General features: G+C 47.8%; 1 protein-coding gene across 11 annotated transcripts in view; it reads right to left on the bottom strand.

The window, feature by feature from the left end:
• FNIP2 (folliculin interacting protein 2) overlaps positions 1-26,081 on the bottom strand; it is a 125,856-nt gene that overhangs the window by 46,247 nt on the left and 53,528 nt on the right. For 7 of the 11 annotated variants that reach the window (XM_042234397.2, XM_060400667.1, XM_042234402.1 and 4 more), the window contains exons 2-8: positions 19,499-19,625; positions 15,638-15,757; positions 13,378-13,478; positions 12,366-12,437; positions 9,833-9,933; positions 9,581-9,670; positions 7,660-7,731 (exon numbers count right to left, since the gene is read on the bottom strand). In XM_042234397.2, coding sequence (XP_042090331.1) covers positions 7,660-7,731; positions 9,581-9,670; positions 9,833-9,933; positions 12,366-12,437; positions 13,378-13,478; positions 15,638-15,757; positions 19,499-19,625 — 683 coding nt within the window. The remainder of the gene's footprint in view (positions 1-7,659; positions 7,732-9,580; positions 9,671-9,832; positions 9,934-12,365; positions 12,438-13,377; positions 13,479-15,637; positions 15,758-19,498; positions 19,626-26,081) is intronic. The other 4 variants (XM_042234398.2, XM_027956330.2, XM_042234406.2 and 1 more) reach the window with 2 other exon arrangements.

The following is a 26,081-nucleotide window of genomic DNA, read 5'->3' on the forward strand; positions in this document are numbered from 1 at the left end:
AATAAGGCAGAAATAGATGTTTTTCTGGAACTCTCTTGCTTTTTCGATGATCCAGCAGATGCTGGCAATTTGATCTCTGGTTCCTCTGCCTTTTCTAAAACCAGCTTGAACATCTGGGGGTTCACGGTTCATGTATTGCTGAAGTCTGGCTTGGAGAATTTTGAACACTACTTTACTAGAGTGTGAGATGAGTGCAATTGTGTGGTAGTTTGAGTATTCTTTGGCATTGCCTTTCTTTGGGATCGGAATGAAAACTGACCTTTTCCAGTCCTACAACAACATTCTAATGTGACCAGACCTCTATTTTCTCTCCAAGCTCAGCTTGCAGACTCTCCCCTCACTGCATCCAGCCGCCCTCTGTTCCCAGTACATAGCGGTCTTTCTGCTGCCCACACATAAACTTACAAAGCCTATTCCCACCCCAGGGCTCTGCCCCAGCAACCCCCAAAGTCTAACATGCTCTCTGCTCTGGTCTTCACCAAGCAAGTTAGCAAGGCACTTGAGTCAACTGAGACTTCAGCTTCCAGGAGAGGCATTCCTTGAGCGAACACTCTGGTGGTGACGGAAGCCTGCCTACATTTTGTCTTTCTCTGTCTCTTCTCTATTGAATATAAACTGCATGTCCACTTGATTACTGATCTCTCCTCACATCCAACAAAAACGCCTGGTACATAAGATTCTCAAGAAAAGTTCCTTCATGATGTCTGTCTCGATCAACAAGCACAGCAGACCCAAAACATTAGAAAAAAAATTTCTAGAGAGTTCAAAACCTGAATTTGTTAAAAAGCTTCCTATGGTCAAAACTGTATAGAGAGCATAAGGATTTTCTCTCCACCTCTTCATCTTAAGTCTTTTTTTATGTTTGATAGGGAGGCCTAGTGGCTCAGATGGTAAAGAATCTGCCTGCAGTGTAGGAGATGCAGGTTCGATTCCTGGGTCAGGCAGATACTCTGGAGAAAGGAACGGCAACCCACTCCAGTATTCTTACCTGGAGAAACCCATGGACAGAGGAGCCTGGCAGGCTATAGTCCATGGGGTCAAGAAGAATCAGACACGACTTGGTGACTAACACTTTCACACTTTTATTTTGATGGTGGAAGTGATGATGATAGTGGTGGTAATGGTGATGGTGGTGGAGGTGGTGATGGCGGTGGTGGTGATGATGGCAGTGGTGGTGGTGGCGGTGGTGGTGGTGGTGATGGTGGTGATGATGGTGATGATGGCGGTGGTGGTGGCGGTGGTGGTGGTGGTGGCGGTGGTGGTGGTGGTGGTGATGGCGGTGGTGGTGATGGTGATGGCAGTGGTGGTGGTGGTGATGGCGGTGGTGGTGGCGGCGGTGGTGGTGGCGGTGGTGGCGGTGGCGGTGGTGGTGGTGGTGATGGTGGCGGTGGTGATGGCAGTGGTGGTGATGGTGATGGCAGTGGTGGTGGTGGTGATGGCAGTGGTGGTGGTGGTGATGGTGATGATGGTGGCAGTGGTGGTGGTGGCGGTGGTGGTGATGGTGGTGATGATGGCTGTGGTGGTTATGGTGGTGATGGTGATGGCAGTGGTGGTGGTGATGATGGTGGTGGTGGTGGTGGTGGTGATGGCGGTGGTGGTGGTGATGATGGCGGTGGTGGTGGTGATGGCAGTGGTGGTGGTGGTGATGGCGATGATGATGATGGCAGTGGTGGTGGTGATGATGGCGGTGGTGGTGGTGGTGGTGATGGTGGTGGTGATGATGGCGGTGGTGGTGATGGTGATGGCAGTGGTGGTGATGATGGTGGTGATGATGGCAGTGGTGGTGATGGTGGTGATGATGGCAGTGGTGGTGATGATGGCGGTGGTGATGACGGCGGCGGCGGTGGTGGTGATGGTGATGATGATGGTGGCAGTGGTGATGGTGGTGATTATGGCAGTGGTGGTGGTGATGATGGTGATGGTAGAAGTGAGGATCTGGGCCTGAACCCTTTCTCTCAGTTTGATACAGAGGCTACTACAACTAAAACAGTACACGACAACAGCTTTTGTTGACTGTAACACTAATAGTACTTCTCTTAACAGTTTCTGCTTATTAAACACTTGAAAAATATAGTTATTTAAAGTTCAGCAGTTGTGTTCCTAATCACAGACGAGTTGAAGTACTTAAAAGGTCAATTATTGTCTGATAGGAAGACATCTTTTTTAATAAACCAAACAAGTTAATTGGCAAATCAAATTCCGATTAAAACACATTTTAGCTCCCAAACCACAGAATTACTTTAAGACTACATACAGTCCTCAAGAGCACCACAGGTAACTTTTCAGTTTTAACAAAATTTCTTTAAAACCCCCTGAATGAAAAGACAATGTTCTTCCCATCAAGATTTCAAAACATACCAATTTTTAAAAATAGACTTCAGGGGACTTCCCTAGTGGTCCAGAGGTTAAGTCCCCATGCTCCCACTGCAGGGAACATGGATGCCATCCCTGGTCAGGGATCTAAATTCCCACGTGCCATACAGTGTGGCCGAAAAAAGAAAGAAAAAGAAAAGAAAAACAGACTTCCATTTTTAGAGCAGTTTCAGGTTCACCACAAAACGGGAGTGGCAGGTGCAGAGGTTCCCCACGTACCCGCTGCTCCTCACATGCACAGCTTTCCGCAAGAGCAGCATCCCCACCAGAGGGCATGTCTGTTATGACTGACCCTCCCAGAGTCCAGAGCTTCACAGGGGTTCACTCCTGGGTACATATCCCACGCTGTCTGGACAAATCATGACACGCACCCACCACTCAGCACCACGCAGCAAAGGTTCACTGTCCTCCCCCCACCCACCCCCACCCGAGCCCTGACAACCACCGTCTCTTTACTGTCTCCACGGCTCTGTCATTTCCACAATGTTACACGGTGATTCTTACAACAGCACACATCACACCAGCCTCTCCTGACTGCCTCTTTCACTCAGTCATGAGCTTTTAAGTTTGCTGCTGTCCTTTCTTGGCTTCATAGCTCCTTTCTCTTTAGCATGAAAAATATTCGACCAAAAATACCTTACATTTTAATCCCTCATCTAGGATATAATCTAGCCTAGCCCGGGTGACCTACTCACTCTCTACATTTATATGCCAAGTTATTTAACTTTCCCATGTCTTTTTAGCCATAGTCTGAATTCTAAGAACAAAATCTACAAAGGATTTGTAAAGGTTGGTCCTTTGCTCTTCCACACAAATAAAAGTGATTTTGCCCAACTTCACAAGGGATTTTAATTGAAATTACACTGACTTTACACATTTATTTGTGGAACTGGATCTCTCTCTCTTCAGATAATATACGTGCATTCCTCTAACAACGATTTTAAAAATTTCTCCCTGGCAGTATCACATATCTTTTCTCAGAAATATCCTTGGATCTCCTGTAGTTTTGGCTGCGGTGTGCATTACTTGTTGATTCTAATTTTTCTTAAACAGGTATAGATGAATACAAGTCTAGAAAGGAAAGCGCTAATGTGAAAGAACTGACAGATTTGTGAAGAGAAACACCTATTCTTGGAGCACACCAAGGGTCTGGCCTGAACTATGAGAAGCACCAAGAACTGAGGAACCTGAGCTCCGCCCAAGCCGCAGAATAGACGGTCAAGCCCGAATCAGCACTATCCTTCCAAGCCCTCCTCTTAAACTCACCTGTGCCAAGCTGGCCCGACTGTGGAAATCAGCAAAATGAGCGAGTTCTCTAACAACAGAGGGCCCTCCCAGAGCTGAAACCCAGACGGCGCTTTGCGCTCCCGGGGCACACTGCACGAGCGTGTGGTCAGTGTCCAGCCCCGCTCCTCCTGTGACATCGGCCTGCTGGGGTGCATAGGCTCCTGGTGACTTTCCGCCGGGGAACTATACCTAGTCCTCTCAGACTCCTCATCCCAGATCAGGTTCCTCTCTAGGAGGATGATTTAAAAAGAAAAAAAAAAAAGAGGCCCTTTTCCTTCAGGTGTGACGTGCGATGTTCCGAGTTTGGGGCAGCCGTCAGAAAGCCAGTTCATCCTGAGGATGAGCCAGTGTCGGCTGTGGTCTCGGAGCTCCTGCTGCCTGGCGTGTGCAGCTGCAGACATTCCCCACGCTCCCAAGGTGTCGGCCTTGGGAACCTCAGACACGAGAAGGTCAGAGAAGGTCAGAGAAGCTGCACACAAGCACTGCACTCTAGTGCAAAAAGGCGTTTCCCAAGGAGGGCAGGTTAAGCTATCAGATGCTGGTGTGTGTGGACTGCAATGAATCCGTCACCTAAATGCAGGGCAGGCAGGGGAGCTGGGTGTCTCACTGTCAGAGGCTGGTCTGCGGATAAGCCAGGTGGGGAGGGTGGGATGGTCCCCATGCCCATGGATAACGGGCAACAGAGAAACCAGCACCAACTCACGTTTAACTGAACACAGGCGCAGGCACCACAGATAGCAGTATGTACGGAGCCACGGATACACACGGAACACAAAGCAACAAAGAGCAAAGATCCTGAGTGCTGTAACTAACTGCTGGCACAGCCAAAAAAATATTTTTTAAAAGTAACATTTTACCTCTGTTTTCTTTCTTCCTAAAACCCAGAACCCCAGTCTAGTCACGTGAGAAACATCAAACAAATTCTAACAACTGGCATCCTATGCAATACGTGACTGCTAGTTCTTGAAACCATCAAAGTCACCAAAACAAAGTCTGAGAAACTGCCAGAGCTGAGTGGAGCCAAGTAGACACGACAACTATTAATAAACGCGCCATCTTATTAACCAAGATGTTACTAATAGGGAGGCTTGTGCAAGGTACACAGATGCTCCCTACTATCATCTCAACTGCTCTGCAAATCTACAACTGTTCTAAAAAATAAAATCTAGTTTAAAATATTTTCCCCATCTCTCAACTAGTAAGACAGGAAGTTACAAATTATAGGAAAAAGAGAATAAACGATGTCATTAATTTTCTACGTCTTCTCCTGCTGATTCAGGTCAAACTGTGGGAGTCCCTGCTCTGCTTCAGGATGAGCACTTGGTCCCACACGGCATGGGTGGTGAGGAGCAGAGGCCTGGGGAGCTCAAGAGGCCTCAGTGGAGGGAGACCCACCCCGGGAGCACCCAATGACTTCGAAGCGGCTCCCAGGAGGAAGGGAAGCAGAAGGCCCATCGGGGCCCCATGCAGCCCCATGTCTGCCATCCCCGCACCAGGAGGCTGGGAGCCTCAAAGGAGAGGTGCCTGGTTCACAAGCTGAGCCACCAGGGAAGTCAGAGCTCACATTTGCACCAGATTCACGTCTGCCTCCTCCTGAGAGAACACCCAGATGCGGCTGCTATGGACCTTTCACTTCAATGCACACTCAGCCCCTCAACATTCCTGCTTCTCTGAGGCCAAATAAGACTCATCTAAAGAGTGATTTAGAATCAGAGAACTACCAAACCTATGGGGATTCTGATGGGTGCAACATGAACCTTCACACCAAACACACGGTAAACCGATGAGCTACCCAGGAACCCCTGCCTAAGGTGCCAACTTTCTGTTGGCACCAGCTCCCCTCAGTCTCTCTAGTCCTTTCTGGAACAAGAAGGAGCAGAAACAGACACATAAGGGAAAGTTACAGTGGGAGCCCTGTGACCTGGGGGCTCAGAGAGGGACTTGGTCAAATACTAGTCATCTTTGGGCAAAGAGTGTTCACTACACAAAGGTATGCACGCAAACATGCTAAGTCGCTTCAGTTGTGTCCAATTCTTTGTGACCCTTTGGACTGTCCAAGCTTCTCTGTCCATGGGGTTCTCCAGGCAAGAATACTAGAGCGAGTTGCCATGCCCTCCTCCAGGGAATCTTCCTGACCCAGGGATCGAACCCATGTCGTTGACATCTCCTGCACTGGCAGGTGGGTTCTTAACCACTAGTGCCACCTGGGTGTTCACCACATAGAGACAAACACACCAAATTCTATGAGCTGCTAAGGCAGCACCTGGGATGGGGCATGGCCTTACTTCTACTCTGGTTCCTGCTTCTTTTTGCCTGGAGACTCGACCAAGACAGAGCCAGCCCCGGCCAAGCCTGACTGGAGAGGCTCCAGGGGCTGGGCTCTGGGACACTAAGGCCATCACACCGCACACTCTCAGCCTCCAGTGGCTGATGGATGGGTGTGACTCAAAGGCCCTCCTGCAGAGTGGATGCTGACCACGCCCCGTATGGATGGAGATCATCCCCGAGCAGCGAGCAGCATGGAACACAAAGTCAGATGATCCTCTTACCACTCCATAAGCAGCGTATCCCAGGTTTTACGTTTGTGTAAAAACTGCTAGACAAACATAAAACCTGGGATACGCCGCTTATGGTCAGAGGTGTAACTGCCATTAGTTACACAGGTCTAACTAATGGCAGTTACACCTCTGACCAAGGTTCCCTAAGACGGGATCAGGAAACCCAAAGTGAATCAACTCACTGAAACCAATCATACACAGAATATTGTGTACTTTTCATCACGAGACATATATTAACCAAACAGGTGGACTCTGTCACAAATTCCATTTCACTTAACAACTTGGGAGCAGAGCTATGCCAAGCAGGGTGAAGGGCTCAGTACCACATGGAAGGGACCAGGGGAAACAGAAATGACTTAAGGCAGCAAGCCCAGCCGAGGCTCAGCACAATGAGCACCAACCGGCTGCAGTAGGTGCCCCAAGTCTGCAGCAGGCACAGCCCACACACCCCCAAACCCTCCAATTCCACATCATTCACTCACCACCCTTCTTTCACTGCAAGGAATCTATCTCTGATCTGAACCACAAATCAAAAGCAACAGCAGAATCAGGTATAAGAGCAGAAACCAAGAGATCTTAAAAGCAGTTTTGAGAAAGTTTAAGGCTTTGAGACAAGCTGCGACCTGGGACCCTTTGCTGTAGTGCGTGGGCCTGGACAAATGTCTCAACAGATACCAAGAAACTAGAAGGGGCTAAAAATAATTGCATGCATGTGCAGTTGGGGCAAGTTATGAACAAAGACACAAAAAGACAAAAAAATCTAACTGCAAATTCTGAAGATCCAGGAACAAAAGCAGAGTGTTGGGAGTAAAGGCAGGGTACTGTGCATGCCCTCTGCACACACCACCACCCAGGGGTGGGCCCACCACCGATGCCACCCTCCAGCCTGATCCCTGGACGCACTCCTACGCTCACCCCATGTGAGGAACCAGCTCAGCTCAGTCCCCTCTCTTCTCCAGGAGCAAGCCAGGGCACCTAGGGCACCTGTTACTTGTTCTCTTACCCTCTGCTGCAGCGGGGGCCCAATAAAGCCTCGTCTGAATTTTGTGTCTGGTCTCTTGTCAATTTCTACTGATTAAGGAGGCCAAACACCCTGGTCAGTAACAGCCTGACATAAGAAGAAAAGGCACAGGAGATAAAATCTAGAGCAGTGTGTCTCCAGGACAGAAGGACTGCACGGGTCAGCAGGCGGCCCTGCCACGGTCACGGTCAGAGTGACACCCCCGGACACTGTCCCTCCCCGATCTGATCCTCAGCACTCAGCACGCGAGGACCACTGGCTCAAGGAGGCGTCTCTCTTTTTAGAGGGACACCTCTCGGTGCGCTTTCACCTCCAGGGCTCATCCTGGTGCACATCATGCCTGGACACTGCCCCCAAGGGCCCAGAGCTCAGAGTGCTCACCCCACAGGTAATGCCAAACAAGAGGAGACTCGCACATACCTGACCGGGCGATGCCGCTGTCCCTGTCTTCGTTCTGTCCTCTGCTCGGCATGTCAACCGGGGTGCTGTGTGCTGTGGGAGGCAAGGAAACCTGGTCAGCGGACTGTTCAAATCAACTGCGCTCGTTTTTATGATGGCTAGTGAGGACCAGCTTGAGTGTACATAGAGAGGAACGAGAAAGTAGAATTCAGTGCAGCAAAGACAGAGATCGGGGAGGAAGAGGAGAGGGGTGAGGAAGAGCAGGAAAGACCCGAGAGGAGGCGGCGGGGTGGGGGGAGCAGGAGAAAAGGGGGGGAGGAGGAGGGAAGGAGAGGGGGCAGAAAAGAGAGGGGAGGAGGAGAGGAGGGGCGGAGGGAGAGGAGCAGGGCGGGGTGGGGCGGGGGAGGAGGAGGCAGGATCAGGTGCCTGTCCTATTGCAACAGACTTTTCCCATACTCACCTCTAACTGAATCATAAACTATGTGGGCACTTGATAGAATGAACCGCATCCTGCAGTGGATACTTTGAGGCCATTTTCCTCATCAGTAGATTTTACAGAATATTTAAGTATTTCCAACATATTAGAATGTATTTCAAAATATTAAGAAATTTCAAAATGCTTTATAATCAGTTTTAGTAACAACTATAGGCAACCTAGAGAACTACGTGAAAACCATTTCATAAATTTGAAAAATGTGTCTCTGTTTTACAACCCATTCTCTTGGTAGATAGAAAACACGTATTTATCGTCAACGATTTTTTGCTCCACCTCTTTTCCATACATACCTAGATTCAGAATTATTGTAGACTTGCTTAGAAAACACTCTATTTTATACACAGTATCAGTAGTGAAACAGATAACTGATGAGAACCTACTGTATACACAAGGAACCCAGTGCTCTGTGGTGACCTGAATGGGAAGGGAACCCAGAAAAGAGAGGATATACGTATACGTAAAGCTGCTTCACTGTGCTGTACAGTAGAAACTCGCACTACACTGGAAAGCAACAGTACTCCAAAAAAAACCAACAAAAAAAGAAAACACTCTTAAGGAGTACAGACTTCTAGGAAAGCTTCAGATCGGTCTTAACTATTTCCTTATTGAGCTAGAAGGCAGCTGACCTGTGGCTACAGTTAACTTTATAGTGCACAAGGTTGCCCTGCCTGAGTGTTATATTTGCCAGCTATTTTGTGAAGCATGTTTGTTTTTGCAATTTTCAGGAGAGTGTATAAACAAACATGTTATCCTCACTTTGAGATAGGCAGGAGAGTGTCTGTCAGTCAACTAGAGTGTCTAGCATATTTTAGGCTACAAAGAAAAACGGAATGAAGCATACCATTTGCCATAAACACAACCTTTAAAGTTAGCAGTGAAGCCTTCCACACTTGTTAATCATGCCAACCTACAGCAGATAGCAGACAGCCTCAGCTAGACCAGGCTCTGCTCAGAGTGTACCTACCCAGACAGACGCAGACAATTACACCTGAAAAGAAGCTGGAAAATGCATCTGAGCTGCACATAAGTGCCACAGAGAGAGAATGTGAGTGAGGTTGGTCTTCCATGCTGTTGTTAGAGTGACTTTTGAAGAGACTGTGCAGCTAAGGATGCAGGTGAAAAATGGACTAAAGATGCCATGGTAAAGAGAGACAGTTCACAGCAGCAGAAGAGGCCGAGGAAGATCAAAGATATTATCCTCTTAGAAATACAAAGGGCTCATTTTGGATCAAAATCAGCTTACACTGGGGTATTAACGGAGACTTTTACAATAGGGGTTCACGGGTGGAAGTTTCAGAACATGGGGAACTTGGCAGCATTTGGAACTAATTATCTCAAGAGCCCCTTGCATTTCTAGAGAGGTGCCAAACAGGATTTGTTTCCAAGAACCTGCCCAGGATTTATTAACGTGTGCAGGTCACACCGTGCTCAGCATTCCACACAAACCTGCAAAGAAAGAGGCGCTGCGGCTGAGCCGGAGAGGTCCTCCCTCGGCCGCCCCTGGGGGCAGCTTGCCACCGCATCCCTGCAGCGCACCTGCGGCGGAGACGACACGGGGCAGACAAGGCACACACAGAATAAACACAGATTAAAGATACTGCCAGAACAAAACAACACCGCAAACTCAAAGAAAGCAAAACGCACACCCGCAGCGGGGGGCGTCCAGAAAGCAAGACCCATCTAGGCGGCGGAGTTTACCTAGGTTACTTCCGGTCCGACACGGACCCAGGTTATTCTGATTTGTGTTCAGTTTCCCCAGGTTAGGATCTTGGTTGATGTATTCGAAGCTGTCTTGCAAGCTAAGTCCAGAAGGGGATGGAAGGGAGAGAAACATCAAGAGATGAATGCAGCTGCTTGCTAACAGACTCTCAGGTATAAGACAATCCACCAGTTGGTCAGATTTTTCTTTATAAATAAATAAAGTCTCACATCTACTGGAGGGAATTAATTTTCAGGGGAATTTGTTAAAAGACAAGAAAGGTTCTGAGAGGTAGTTCAACCTATAAAACTAAATGACACATTCCAAACATTTACAATCCAAATATACAATTTCACATTATATAAGGGGGAATAAGAAACTCTAAAATCTTGTTTTGGTGACTAAGACCAAGGCTAATGCTATTTATTTCAAGGGTAATTTTACATAAACCTTCAAAATGAAATTCATTTTAACTCTTAGTTAACATCCATGAGAAATTTGGCAACCTTTTTCAGGAAGACCATATAAGAGAAATTATGATTTTTATAGGAGTCTGATTCTACAACTTCTAGAAAGTTAGAATTACTCATAAATAAACATGTGAGAGGGCTTCCCTGGTGGCTCAGATGGTAAAGAATCTGTCTGCAATGAGGAAGACCCGGGTTCTATCCCTGGGTTGGGAAGATCCCCTGGAGAAGGGAATGGCAACCCACTCTAGTATTCCTGCCTGGAGAATTCTATGGACAGATGAGCCTAATGGGCTACAATCCTTGGGATCACAAAGACTCAGACATGACTGAGTGACTAACACAACAACATACATGTGAGAGAAGCAGATTTTAATAATTTATTGTATTTACTAAGAAGTGAAATAAAGATTTTGAGGATAATATAGCATAATGAGGCAAAAATCATTTTTATTTAAATCTGAACTTAATATTTTATTAGAGGGAGTTAGTATAATAAATGCTCAGGTAATAGCAAAGATCTGAAAAAGAATATCTCACAAAAAAAAGAAACATTAATTCCTACGCTTGCTGCTGCTGCTGCTAAGTCACTTCAGTCGTGTCCGACTCTGTGCGACCTCATAGACGGCAGCCCACCAGGCTCTGCGGTCCCTGGGATTCTCCAGGCAAGAACACTGGAGTGGGTTGCCATTTCCTTCTCCAATGCATGAAAGGGAAAAGTGAAAGTGAAGTCGCTCAGTCGTGTCTGACTCCTAGCGACCCCATGGACTGCAGCCTACCAGGCTCCTCCCTCAATGGGATTTGCCAGGCAAAAGTACCGGCGTGGGGTGCTACTGCCTTCTGTGATTCCTACGCTTAAGTCCTGACAATCCAGTCTCAAAATGCTCAAAAATATAAATTCTTTACTGGGCTGAAAAGTAAGCAGACTTACTCAAAGGCACCCAAATTTGCAGAGGAACATACTTTTAATTTCCAAAGACTGTAAAAAAAATACAGCCTTTATCTGACCCCGAAGAATATCCCTTTAATTTATAACAAACATTTCTTTCAAACTTACCCAAGTATAACAAATGTTTTTTCATTCAAAAAAAGAACTATATAAAATATTTCTGCTTGGAAAATTCAAAATACATGAACAAATGTACCAAGGTAAGAGTTAAGTTAGACACTGAAATATTCTTAGTCTACACAGAAGACCAAAATTAAAAGTTGGGGGAGGAACTCAGGAGCAAAAATCAAAACACTGCCTGACCTGAGTCCCCACCAACTGCAGAGGTGGCACAGATGGCTCAGACAGCGAGCACAGACAACCTCTCCTGCCATTCAGGGGCCTCTCAGCCTGGCAAACTCACCCTGTGCCTCATTCCTTTAACAGACAAGGCTTTAAGATTTTTTTTTAATGTGGGCCATTTTAAAAGTCTTTATTGAATTTGTTACAACACTGCTTTTGTACAATGTTTTTGGTTTTTTGGCTATGAGGCATGCAGGGTCCCAGCTCCCTGACCAGGGATTGAACCTGTATGCCCTGCATTGGAAGGCAAAGTCTTAACTAATGGACCACCAGGGAAAAGTTCTGATAAGACTTTAAGATAAAATAATATTGGGGAAAAATAATATTGGCCACTCATTACTGTAGCCCCTCCTTTTTTACCCTTCACATTTCATTTTGCAGGAAATGAAAACTTGGTGTCTGTCAGTAGGAACAGAGGGTAACAGGTAGAGACCCCAAACATATGTATAGACAGATCTGTCTTCAAGGCCAACTGTTAAGGTCCAGGGCCTTTTCACACTCACTGGGTACCAGACAATGGCCACCTTGAAAACCCTGTGTTAATGTGGACTCGTCCTGCTTCTCATCTCAAAAAGAGTCACAAAGAGTGACCCCATCCAGAAACAACTACTTGGAACAATGCAGGGTGGAGGGGGGACCCCCCAGAAACAGCCACTTGGAACAGTGAGGGGTGGGGGCACACCCCAGAAACAGCCATGAACAGTGGGGGGTAGAGGGGGGACCCCCCAGAAACAGCCACTTGGAACAGTGGGGTGGGGGACACCCCACACTTACTTGTTTGTACTCCCACAGAAACTGCCCATCCTGGCGGAGAAGACTTTACTAACCATCAGCTGCGGAGGAGAACTGGGGGGAAAGACAAAAGAACAGAGCAGGGAGAGATGCTTTTTCGTTTGCTTGCTTTTATTTCTACTTTTTCTGAAGCTTTTATATTTTATTTGACAAAGAATGAGACATGTATTTTTCAAATCATTGTATCAGTGGGGTGCCTAGATTTCTCTCTTTTCTAATTTTATCATTTTAAAATCCCAAGGACGTTAAAACCCTAGAAGAGAGACATGGAGACATTTCTGGGGGCCATTTTCCTTGGGAGCAAGTATTTCAGATGAACAAACTTCGCTTGGCAGGAATCTTTCAAAGTAGAAGTTTGTTTTCTCTCAGGTTACTTTTTCATCTGCCACATGGCACAGGATGAACAGACAGGAGACATGGAGGACAGGGAAAGGCTTTCTTTCACAAATCATATAGCTTGTGCCTCAAGCAAGCTAAATTCTGTTCTGACATGCAGACAACGGACATATTCTTTAATGGAGTCGCATTTTGTTTTTTGCAGCAGTTTTTATTCTAGACACCATTCCCTAGAAACAGAAATAAACGTGGCATTCATTCAATGATTAAAAAAAATATATAAGAAAAAAATATGTACCTCAGTAAAAGGAAAAAGTCATGACTAAAATTTTAATCTGAAAATGGAAAATTTATGAGATTTTGAAAAACTTAAAATATTTGAATAATTCTGATAGAAAGTGTAGCTACTACTAACCTGGCAGATAGAAGACTTTGGTACGCATTTTTCACTTACAGTACTTAGTTAAAGCTTAGGATTTTGTTCTGCTAAACTGATTCAAGGTCAGAGTTATGTACGAAGAGTCTATTTTAACTGTTAAAGATGCATGAAAAATATCGAGTGCTAACAACATCAGATGACAGTCTATTGTTTAACTGTATAAGTTTTTTAGGCATGTGTGAATTAGGAGTCAACATCCCCATGCTGTGTTTCACTCACCGTATGTAGTGAATCTTCAGGGTGGAGCCTTGGTAGCTCATGGCCACCGAGCCGAACATCATCTCCCCGAGCATGCTGACGTCAGAGGCGGGCCGCGTGTACTGTCGGACGTGAAAGGAACCACCACAGCGCCATGCACAGTGCGACAGAGAACAACGCTCAGCCTGTTGGTAATTAGATCTGCTTCTCAAAGCAGCATCTGATAGCTTTACAACCTTAGTGACTGTAAAAATGGTGACTGCCCACTTTTCCCCCCCAAATAATCACGAATGCTCATGATTTCTTCTTTACACATGATATCCTCACACAGGACCCAGGCATTTTACTGAAGCTCATTTTTAATCTTTTTTTATGAGAAACAAAGGTTTTCCTCAACTCCATTTACAAAGGCTAAGTAGAAAGATTAGGTGATGGAAGAGACAGGGTGACTACTCTCTTGGTACTAAGAACACATCCTGGGAAGAAACAGTCCAGGATTATCCAACCAAAATTAACACTGCTGAACAAAACGCTCCTTGCGGCAGGTGAGGTTCAAGAGATGACAGACAGTCTGATCCCCCTAAACTTTTACAAAAATATTTTTTAAATATCTAAACCCTTACCTCTGACCAGTCTTTTGCGTCCCTTTTGCCAGCACAGAGGGCTGCCTCCCCCCACAACTATTCACAGCACTCTAGTGATGGCCTCGCCTTCTGTGAAATCCAGTGGCGACTTCCCAGTTTGTTTTATTAAATGTCTCACAATATCTGATGTGCTAACTGCTCTCTTTCTTAAATCTCTGCTTTCCCGACTCATCCCCTGGACAGAACTGTTCCTTAGAGGGCCCTCCTATCACTGCCCACGTCCACAACCACTGCTGTGATTCTGGTTCTTCCCAACATGTGGGAACCCCCACACCTTCATCTCTGGACCCTGACTTGCCTGGGGCTCTGGAAGCCAGCAGCCAAATGCCTTCACTCACATGGCACAAAATCTGTATGTTGTGAAATATGATGGTATGTGAGTGGATGCGTGTGAAGAGAGGATGCTCAGCGCCTACTGTAAATGCTGGTGACACACGATAAGGATGAGTGTCAACCAAACCAGGAGCACCCACATGGCCTGACCAAAACCAAACCACGACCTCCCGTAACTTGGGCCACCAGCCAGGTTCTTGGCTGCTTTGCTTTCTACTCAAGCAAAAACATGGCATCACCCTTAACGCTCCCTTCTTTTAACTCAAAATCCACACACATACACATATATATTTACACACAGAAGGGCACACACAGACACCTACTTACACATATTTGCAGAGAAGGAAAAAGAAACAGAAATCAATCTAATTTAATAGGCTCCTACCAATCCCTTCTCACTACATGCAGACAGAACTGACAGGCTTTCACGTTCTTCATTAATAACTTCGACCCACCACCTCCATTTCTTAATCTGCTTTCTCTTGAAGCTCAAGGTCCATGTGCGAGTTGTGATTCTCAACTCACTGCTAATTCACTCTGCACTGTTGTAACCACACTGCTCTGAGACCTTGGATTCTGTCGAATATGGGTGGATGTGTGCAACCATCCTGGCCATGAAGAGAACAACGTTCTATATGTCTGTGGTTGCTGCTACCTTCCCTGGGTTTGCTGTTCTAGCAACATGGTAGAAAAACTCACATGGCTAAAAAGATAAAAATAAAAACTTATCTATCCTCATATTTATGAAACAACTTCCCTTATGCCTGTTGGCCAATATTCTGCAATAACCCTTAACCTCTGCTTACTTACACACACACACACTCTCTCTCACACACACACACACCATAAAAATGCTACCAGCCCTCTATTCTTCACACTCAACTTAGGTCTTGCCTTTCCATCTGCTCCTATAAGAAGCTTTCTTCCTTCTACTGGCAAGAGCTATTTTCTCAGGATGTCTTCCTGCATCCCCAGACTCCTCAGAACTCTTTTGACAAAACTGGAAAATATGTGCATTAGCCTGGTTCTGACAACCGAGCAAGCAAAACAGGAGGGATCGCCTCCTTTGCAATATTCCTTTTTGGTTTGGTCTGTGTTGCACTGGATTCCCCTCTGCTCCACTTTTCTCTAGTTTTTATGGAGAGATAAAAGCCAAAGCACCGACCTAAAACACCTGAGACACATTTTTGGATCTGCAGTCTGCTATTGCAGGAGCGGGCGCCTCCAGCACCATGATCCCCGTGGGGAAGTGACAGTAAGTGACTTCAGCCCTCGGGCTGTTGCGTTCGCAGGGGCGGCTTTACCTGGTACTTGGGAAGCTGCTCCTTGGCATGTGGTAAAGATCCCCCTGAAGGGCCGTGAGCAGCAGGGCCGCCTCCTGAGCAGCTTTTGGCCGGCACTTTTGCAGGGAGGTCCTCCGTTCTCTGGGTGAAGAGAGAGAGACAGGGTGAACACACCACCACCAAGTGTACCAGGCTCCCCACACACGCTCGCTGGGGAGCCCTTCCTTAAACCACTCTGCAACTAAAGAGTAGCCCCTGCTTGTCGCAACTAGAGAAAAGCCTGCATAGCATCGAAGACCCAGCACAGCCAAAAATATAATAAATAAAATTATTTTTTAAAAACTATTCTCTTTGTTTTATTATCATTGGTTTTTTTTGGAGGTACGGTGCAGCTTCAGGGATCTGAGTTCCCCAACCAAGGAATGAATCTGGGCCCTTGCCATGAATGCACTGAGTCTTAACCCCTGGACCAGCAGGGGATTTCTCAAGAATATTCTCTTTAAATAACGCAGCTGTTATTGAAGTTTCAATTCATACTTGAAAATCATCAATGAGACCTGACCTCTGTTCTGATTATTAGAGGACTTTGGAGTACTTTGTAGAGTCATAGATTAGCATACTGATGAGGATACAGTCCTTGATTCAAATTTAAATTTTCACCAGGCAGAAGGAATTAGGAAGGCAGAAGGATTCATTTGGAAAGTCCGGGCATGTGCTTTCATAACACACCCTCCTGCACTGCTTCAGAGAAGGTCACGCGGTCGGGCTTGTGAAAGATGAAGACGGAGCACTGAACAGGGGCTCCTGTGATCACCCAACATGTGATGCAACACAGCCTTCAGAGGTCAGGGCTCGCGGGGCGCGAGCTACACACATTTCCTACATGGAGTCCAGGGCTGGTTTCTGTGACAGTGACACAGAGGAACAAAGATACACCTGTACTAACCTTTCCCATCCTCCTGTGCCAAGACACACTCCCCACTACTGACGCAGCCTGCCCCCTCTGTGATGTGTGGTTTCTATCCTCAGCCTTACTTGCTTTGTGTGTGCAGCTCTGCTTGGACAACCATGAATGCAACTGCAGCTTATCTAATCTGCAATGTGACAGTCACACTGGTGGTCGAATGCAAATGCCTGCAGTCATGTGCCTGCTGCCAACTGCTGACGCTTGGTGCCTGCCGGTGGGGGGGAAGGCTGAAGATGGGGAGGGGTGGAAGGGGAACAGGAAGCATGTGTCCCCAGTGGTCACGGGCAGGGATGGAGGCCCAGGATGTGGCATCCTCCCTGAGCATATGCACACCCTCAGTGGTCTCCTCGGGTCTGCCCGCTGCTTCATGCTGCTGAAGCCAGGAACACGGCCCTGCAGAGAGACACGATCCACACCTGACCCACACCACCAGGCCCTCTGGCCAAGCTACCCGCAGGTGGTGACAGCACCCAGTCCAGTGAGCAGAGCCCAGACTGCACTTGTTCGGTCAGTTCAGACAGCTTCCAAGCCTACCCAGGACCAGCTGCTTCTGTAATTATTAATAACAGAGCACTTTCCGGGACACTTCTGTTGCACACCCCAGGGTCATCACTGCCCCTACAGACATGATTCTGGTTCCTTTTGCCAACCAGTGAGAATTTTTTCCCTCTACCTGTTACCACCATCCAGAGCCCAGGTGACAGAATGTGGATGTGCAAATATACCATCTGTGCAATGCCTTCAGGGAAATAGGAAATGATGCGGGAAATCAGGGGGAAAACGCATGCTGTTCACCAAACAAAAGGCCAAGTACCAGCTCACCTGAACTTAGGTACGAATCTACCATGCAAGCCTCAGGGAGTCATCTGAGAGACTTCTCATCCCCCAGTCCCCCGCTAACCTAACAAGCCTGACAACTACTGTAATGATTAGCTACCTGGCCGACTTCCACGTGAGAGCACCATGGGATCTGCCCAGCTAAACTGCCTTTAACCAAACACTTCCTTCCTGTAGAAACGACCTTATCAGAAGCAGGAAGAGATCTCAGCCCTGAAGTGACGTAGACTGTGACAAACTATTCAGTTACTTAGCTGCACATTCTCTCAAGTGCCAAGATTCAGTCAATACAGGTGGCAGGTTACCGAACATGAACAGAAGGAGCAGAAAAGGGTTTAATTTGTAGACGCCTGGATAACTGCTGAAAGGCGACCAGTCAGAAGCACACTGGACAGCCATCCTGAAGCCTCACAGGGAGGACCAGACTCTGCTCCCACCAGACACGGTGCTCTGCCTTTCCCATTCGGGTTCCAAGGGATTAAGGGTCACTCTGTCCTCATTTTTACCACTCCCAGATGCCCCATGCCTCACCCCCCACCATCACCACCTCCACCATTACCACCAACCTCACCATCATCATTACCAGCACCATCTCCCCCACGACCACCATCTCCATCCTCATCACCATCACCACTACCACCACCAGCATATTAGCCCACGCCCAACACCACACCCAACCCCACCATCATATCACCACCACCATCCCCACAACAACCAGCACCACTACCACCACCAGCACCTCCATCACCACCCCCACCACCATCACTATCATCATCTCCACCATCACCACCACCAGCACCACACCCAAACCCACCATATTACCACCACCATCTCCACAACAACCATCACCAGCATCACCAGCATGACCATCTCCACCAGCACCACCACTACCACCCGCACCTCCATCACCACCCCCACCACCAGCATATTAGCCCACGCCCAACACCACACCCAACCCCACCATCATATCACCACCACCATCCCCACAACAACCATCTCCACCAGCACCAGCAGCACCACCCCCACCACCAGCACCTCCATCACCACCCCCACCACCATCACTATCATCTCCACCATCACCACCACCAGCACGACACCCAAACCCACCATCATATCACCACCACCATCTCCACAACAACCATCACCAGCATCACCAGCATGACCATCTCCACCAGCACCACCACCACCACCCGCACCTCCATCACCACCCCCACCACCATCACTATCATCATCTCCACCACCACCACCACGCCCAACCCCACCACGACAACCATCACCAGCACCACCACCACCACCAGCACCTCCATCACCACCACCACCATCACATCATCACTATCATCATCACCATCACCACCACCATGCCCAACCCCACCATATTACCACCACCATCCCCACCATGACAACCATCACCAGCATCACCATCTCCACCAGCACCACCACCAGCACCATCTCCACCACTATCACTCCATCATTACCACATCTCCACCATCACCACCACCACGATCACCATCTCCACCATCACCACCACCATCATCATCTTCACCTCCATCACCACTATCACCACTCTGCCCTCCACTAAAAAAAGAAATAAACTTCCTTGGTCAAACAGGCTTGAGACATAGGCCCTTTTGTAGATGCAGGCCCTTTCACTAGTATCCTGCAACCCTGTGGTGAGGAAAGTTCTCCACTTCTGTTTACCCCAGTGCTACGTATCACCTCTTACTACCTATGGTAAATACCAGACCTTCTCTTCAGGCAAATGCTTCATGAATTTTACAGTTCTTAGTTTTCTCATTATATAGCACATATTTGGCATCAAAAACCAATTGGATTGTGACTCCCTAGCAAATTCACTTCTGGTAACATCTATAGTAGCTGCTTAGCAACTGCATGATGACTGGCTAACAGTCTTACCTGTGTGTATTAGTAAGCACTCAGCTGGGGTGGTCGAGGAACCTCTGCCCCGTCTCCTCTGAATCACTAAGGAGGCTATATGACTCACCCCAGTAGATGCTGCACTGACCAGAGAGACGGTTAGAGCACAGACGCAAAAGAGGAAAGCAAATCACATTTCCTACCTGAGCCGCCACCTCCTGCATCTTGTGAACAGCCTTAGAATCAAACAAGACTTGTCTGCCCCTCCTTTCACAGTCCTGGTAAACGATCAGGCGAATCTCGTTCAGGTCCAGCTCTGAACATGACCAACTGTGGATTAACAAGAGAGAAAGGAGTAGTGTTAGCGGCAACACTCAGGCTGGTCACAGGAAGACGAGTCTCCCAGCCGGCACACACATGCGCATGGAAGATACCAGCATGCGAGATCTCACAGACTGGGGGCACACAGCCCTGGCTGCAGACTCTGACAGCCAGTGCCCGTGATCAAGGCTGGGAGCGCTGCTGAGATAATAAATCACTAGAGAGAAAAATTCTCCTCCAAAGCAACTCTGGGGACTTCCCTGGTGGTCCAGTGGATGAGAATCTGCCTGCTAGTGCAGGAGACACAGGTTCGATCCCTAGTCCGGGGAGATTCCACATGCCTTAAGAGCAACTAAGCCTGTGTGCCACAACTACTGAGCCTCAGTGCTGCAACCCCTGAAGTCCGCATGCCCTAGAGTCCATGCGCTGAGACAAGAAGCCACTGCAACAGGAAACCTGTGCCCCGCAACTAGATCCAGCACAATCAAAAAAAAAAAATAAATGAAAACTTTAAAAAAGCAAACTCTGCTCAAAGGAGGCAGGCAGGAGTGGGACAGGTGTGTGGAGACAGCTGAACTGGATGCCTGGGTTCCAGGGGGCAGCACGGCCGAGGTTGAAGGGCCCAGAGTGTTCCCACCTCTGCAACATCAGACAGGAATCTTGAAGCCCTCGCTCCTCCTCTCCCAGCCACGCAGTCTCAGGCCAGACGGAGAGGAAAAACATCGCCTGGAACTTATTCTTTTCTTCTACTGTGGCTGGTTCTGACATGGAAGTTTGGAAAACCAAGTGCATCGCTGCACAGAAGCTGAATTGCTGACAATGACAATCAGCCATAAAGGGAGCGTGTTTTTTCCTAAGCAAACCAAAAGCCACCGAGACAAAACAGCTCCAAACACAGGTTCCTTCTTCAGCCACAAGTGAAATCAGAACTCGAAGACTAAGAAAGGGCTGCACTGCTTTGGGCTCTTCAGTTACAAGTCTGTTTACCCATTTGTTCAACACAGATCTGGGCACCTGCGGTCACTGTGCTCCAAGCTAGAGGCTGAGCAGCTGGTTAACTAAGCAGGCTTGATCGCTGCCCTCAGGGTGGATATGGTTCAGTGAGGAATACTGGGCGAGTCGTCATCTATAAATGTGTAACTACAGATTGTCCAAGTGCAAGAAAAAAAAGGATGTGGTAAGACTCAGTTTCAGGCTTAAGCAGTGGGGGAGGGCAGGGAAGTCCCTAGGATTTCAGGAAGACAGAGCTGGAGAGGCAGGTGGGAGACAGCAGGCCAGCTCACCTCCGAGGACAGCGAGGGGCTCAGGCCAACAGATCCATAAACTCAGTCTCCACCTTCGAGAGGGTGGTCCCCGGCTAGAGGGGAAGCCAGGCTAGGGCGGAGCAAAACTAGAAGCAGGAAGGCCAAGGAGAATTTATTCTAGAGTTCAGGGCCTTCAAACGAAGTGATGGCAACTGAGGCAGGGGGCAGGGGGGACAGACGCTGGCGGCAGGTACATCCAGAGGCAGAACCGACACGGTTCAGTGTGGACGGAGGCCAGCGGGGTGCCAGCTGCTGACAGCACTGAGGTAAGAGGGTGGGGGACAGATGGAGAATTGGAGGGCTGGTGGACAGACAAAGCACACTGCAAAACTAAGAGACGAGATGGCAGAGCCAAGTCAGACACACATGGTTTCAGACTCAAACTCTCTGAGATCCCATTTCTCCATCAGCACGCGAGCATTAACACCAAGCTCACACAGCTGAAGCAGGGATTCCGTGAAAGTGTTTCACACAGAGGCTGACACAGCTAAGCGCACCAGAACAGCGGTAATTTCCTGAAGAACTGTTGATGTCACAATGTTTTAAGGACATCGCTACAGTGTCTAGTCCCCAACCACAAACTGCGCATCACTGGTCCTCTCCTTCTCAGGCCCTGGTAATAATGAACACGTGCTTTTCAGGGAGCAGATTTGTTGTCTTAAATCGTAGCCCCCAAAGCATCAAGTTCTGGTTGCACCTTCTCAACAACCAGAGGTCTAAGCAGCCAGGCCCAGCATCGTTCCTTCTAGTTTTCATACACCATGGCGAGTTTGTTTCAGGAATCTTTTATCTCCCACTTTCAATCCAGGCCTGGCTGGTCAGACACGTCCCCTGACCCCGACCTGGGCTGCGCAGCTGGGGCCTGTTTTTCGCCATCACGAGCTGACAGCCGACCTGAGGACCGGGACACAGGAGGAAGAAGAGGGGAGTCATCAGCCAGCCACTCCTGGGGAGCACAGCTCCTGGAACCAGTTCTCTGTCACCCCAGCCCAACAACTCCTAGTGCCTGTAACTCAAACCACAATATTTTACACAAGGTCATTATTAAAAACATACTCTGCAATTACTAAAAACACAGTACACAGGCTGAAGTCATTAAAAGCGAAAAGTGACAAAGATCTAATTGTCTTGTATTTTCTTGTTCAATCCATTTTGCTCCAAGAATGACATTTTGCCAAGACAGCATCATCATTTACAGAGCAACTTGTAAATTATCACTATAGAGCAACTTGTTCAGCCCTTATTTTTGAGGGGTAACACTGACTCAAATATCAATAAAACTGAGGACAGCCCCTCTGGAAGAATTAAAATTTCATAAAGACCCTTGTGGCTCAGCTGGTAAGGAATCCACCCTCAATGCAGGAGACCAGGGTTTGATTCTTGGGTTGGGAAGATCTCCTGGAGAAGGGAAAGGCTACCTACTCTAGTATTCTGGCCCGGAGAATTCCACGGACTGTATGTATAGTCCATGGGGTTGCAAAGAGTCGGACACGACTGAGCGACTTCACTTCACTCTTTGCGACCCCATGGACTGTATAGCCTACCACGCTCCTCCGTCCATGGGATTTTCCAGGCAAGAATACTGGAGTGGGTTGCCATTTCCTTCTCCAGAAGATCTTCCCGACCCAGGGATTGATCCCAGGTCTCCCGCATTGTAGGCAGACGCTTTACCATCTGAGCTACCAGGGAAGTCACTTTCACTATAATGCCCTATAAATTGTTTCATGCTACTTTTTAATTTAAAAAGATGAAAAGATATGGGAAGAAAAGATGTCTGTCAGATTATCCAATTTATTGACCCAAATACCTTAAAAAGTTTTTTCTAAAATACAAGGAAAACTCTATTCTCCTACTTTCACACGAATATTGTCATTGGTTTAACACCTAATTGTAATTCTGACATTCCCCATCTCTGAACTTAGTACAGTAAGTCCCTTATATATGAACCTTCAAGTTGTGAACTTTCAAAAGATGTGACTATGCTTTCACACGTCCAATCACGTAAGTGAGTTCACGTATCTGGTGTACACTCACCTGCACGCATTCATTACAAGTGGTTGTGCTTTTGTGTACCTCACTGTATGGCACTGTATAGAGTTACAGTATATTTATCTCAAGCCCAGGAGGTTCACAAGCAGGTGTAAAACAGGAGTGAGGTAGCTGGTACTACTTACTGTACTTTTCATGGTACTGTACTGTAAGATTAAAATTTTTATTTTCTGTTTGTTTTTCATGTGTTTGTGTGAAAAGTATTATAAACCTCTCCTACATATATAATATATATTATTATAGTCCACTACACAGCCGATTGTGTTAGTTGGCTTACTTTGTTGGACTTAACAAACAAATCGGACTTACAAACCCGCTTTTAGAACAGAACTCGTTCATACGTCCGTGACTTGCTGTAGAGGGAATGATGGTTGGGAGTCATCTGGGACAGGAAATGCAGGAGGTGAAATGGTATTTCAGGAGGAGGCCTGGGGCCACACTATGGCTCTGCATCCCCTGTCGTGAGGATGTGTGGAAACCTCCAGCACCCCGAGGGCTCCTCCCTGCCACCCTGGAGTTACCGGTGACCACTACCCATCCATATGCCCTGCATGCCCACACTCTCCACAAACTCCAGTGGCCGTGTAGCCTCCAGGAGCACCAGCTGCAGCTCCCGGCACTTTGCTGAGGGCAACTCTCTGCAGGACTCAGGGGGTGAAAACAAGCCTTGGGCCCTTACCTTAAAATATCTATCTGGTACTTTAAAGGCACTGACTCTGATCAGAAACATTTTGCTGAAAACAAGGGAGGAACAGTGCCCCTGGCATCAGGGAACACAGTGGTACTTGTCTGCTTATGGTCACAGTTGTAAGACCTGAAGCACAAGAAAGTAAGACTGTTTGTCTACCTTTTCCAACTGTAAACAAAAGGACGTATATGAACCCTTTTCAGTTTGAGAATTCCAGGATGCGAAAATCTGCCCAGTTGGACCAGGTTTTATCTCTGGAACTACAGATCAAGAGCAGGAGGCGAGTGATGACTCACCTGAAAAGTGACAAGCAGTAGTAGTTCAAATGGTTCTGAGCAGAGAAAACAGAATTGTGTTCCCCCCAAAGAGATGGCCAGATCCTAATTCCTGGTACCTGTGGATATGACCTTGTTTGAAAACAATATCTCTGCAGATGTCACTGAGCTGAGGCCATCCTGGACCAGGATGCACCCTCATCTAATGACAGGTGTCCTCCTGGGAGGAGGCGAATCTGGACACGGACACAAGGAAGACCGCTCTGTGATGACAGGACAGAGGTCTGAGCTGTGGTGACAAACCCAGGGAAGTCCAGTGATGCTGGCCCTCAGGGGGACACGATAAATAAGCAATGTCCCTGTTCTCAAGGAACTTGAAGAAGCAACCATGTGGGTCACCACAGAAAACAACAGGACCAGACAGGGCACAGACAGCAGGAGAGGAACCAGGAGACAACCTGGAAGAGCCAGCAGCTGCACCAGGGAAGGGATGAAGGGTGCGGATGGCCAGGATGGGACGTGGTTGTGAGCGGGGCTCTTCTCAGGCCGGGAGCAGGGCACAGACACACAGCAGAAAGGCACAGAATTCAAGTGTTGGGTGGCTGGAATACTTCTCTTGCAAGAGGGCCGTGCAGACTTGGGAAGTTTAGGACAACCTGAGGAGGACTCTGGCTGGCTTCAAAACCACTGGGCTGAACGCTGTTTCGACTTTCTGAGAAAGTGAAGGACACCATCGGACCTGTCTCAGGAGAGATCTAAAGCTACCTGAGAAAACCACTTTTCCGGAACTGGAGAGGGGCCCCAACTGGCACATCAGGGTTTCTAGGAGTCAAGCCAGCAGGGACCAGGGTACGAGGTGTCCGGTTTGCTGCAGCAATTTGTCCCCTGGGACCCACAGCTTGGGCATCTGATTCCTCCCCTGCATGTTTACAGGGACCAGGCTGGAGGTGGGCTCAGTATGTCTAATGGAACCGCAGTCTATGAGAGAAGGACACTTTTTGGAAATGCTCTTCCTCTGACTCTCACACGAAGAAACAAAGATCATCAAAGAAAAGTTCACAGGTAGAGTTGACAGAGACATCTTGTGATCTCAGAATGTGGATGTTTTAAGACTCAGGTATGTGGGGACTTCCCTGGGGGCGCAATGGATAAGAATCCGCCTACCAGTGCAGGAGACACCGATTCGATCCCTGGTCTGGGAAGATCCCACATGCCTTGGAGCAATCAAGCCCATGGGCCTCGACTATCAAGCCTGTGATCCAGAGCCCAGGGGCCACAGCTACTGCGCACATGCGCCTGGAGCCTGTACCCTGCAACAAGCCAAGCCACTCCATCGAGAAGCCCGGGAAACGCAGTGGAGAGTAGCCCCCTTGCCGCAATTTGCAAAAGTCCAAACGGCAACAAGACCCAGCACAGCCGAAAACAAAGGAAACTATTTCTTTAAAAAAGACTCAAGTATGACAGGGAACTTTAAATGGTTCCAAAAAAGGGAAAACGAAACTATACAAAGCCAACAAAGCCGACCAAGATGATGACAAAGGCTGGCAAACTCTGTCCATCCGCCCAGCAGCTCCCAGCACTGGGTGCTGGCTTGACCAGGTGCCATGAGAGACACCAGGAAGAGAAATCAACAGGATCGGTGCCCACCTCAAAACACAATCTGAAGGGGGAAGGTCAACGTAAAAACCAGTCAGTAATGCTGCTGTCACAGGAATACAGACAAACATCCCTAGAAGGAAGGAGAGGTTGAGTCCGCCTAGTAGGGGTGAGAAGTGGGTCCAAGTCACAGATGACATGATGCCTGGGACACGGGTTACCCTTCGGGAAAGACCGAGCTCCCACCTAGTTTGGCCACTTTCACTGGACGTGACTTTGGGAAAACGCTAACTCCAGAGCTAAGCCCTTCCAAGATGCAGCCCTTACCCGCCTCACAAAGCTGTTGGGAAGACAGAGAATAAGGACGAAAGTTCTTGCAAAACTGCAGCCGAGAATCAACAGTGCGTTCAGATACCCAGTCCTTTAGCTGAGATCCTTGGGGCCAGATGTTTCAGAATTCAGACTTTTTTTTTAATTTTCAAATGACGTTTATACCACATATTATGTAACAACCTCTCCAGGGTCTGAGTTGTAATCAAACCCCAACACGAAA

The sequence above is a fragment of the Ovis aries genome, chromosome 17 (genome assembly GCF_016772045.2).
Source record: "Ovis aries strain OAR_USU_Benz2616 breed Rambouillet chromosome 17, ARS-UI_Ramb_v3.0, whole genome shotgun sequence".
Classification (NCBI taxonomy): Eukaryota; Metazoa; Chordata; class Mammalia; order Artiodactyla; family Bovidae; genus Ovis; species Ovis aries.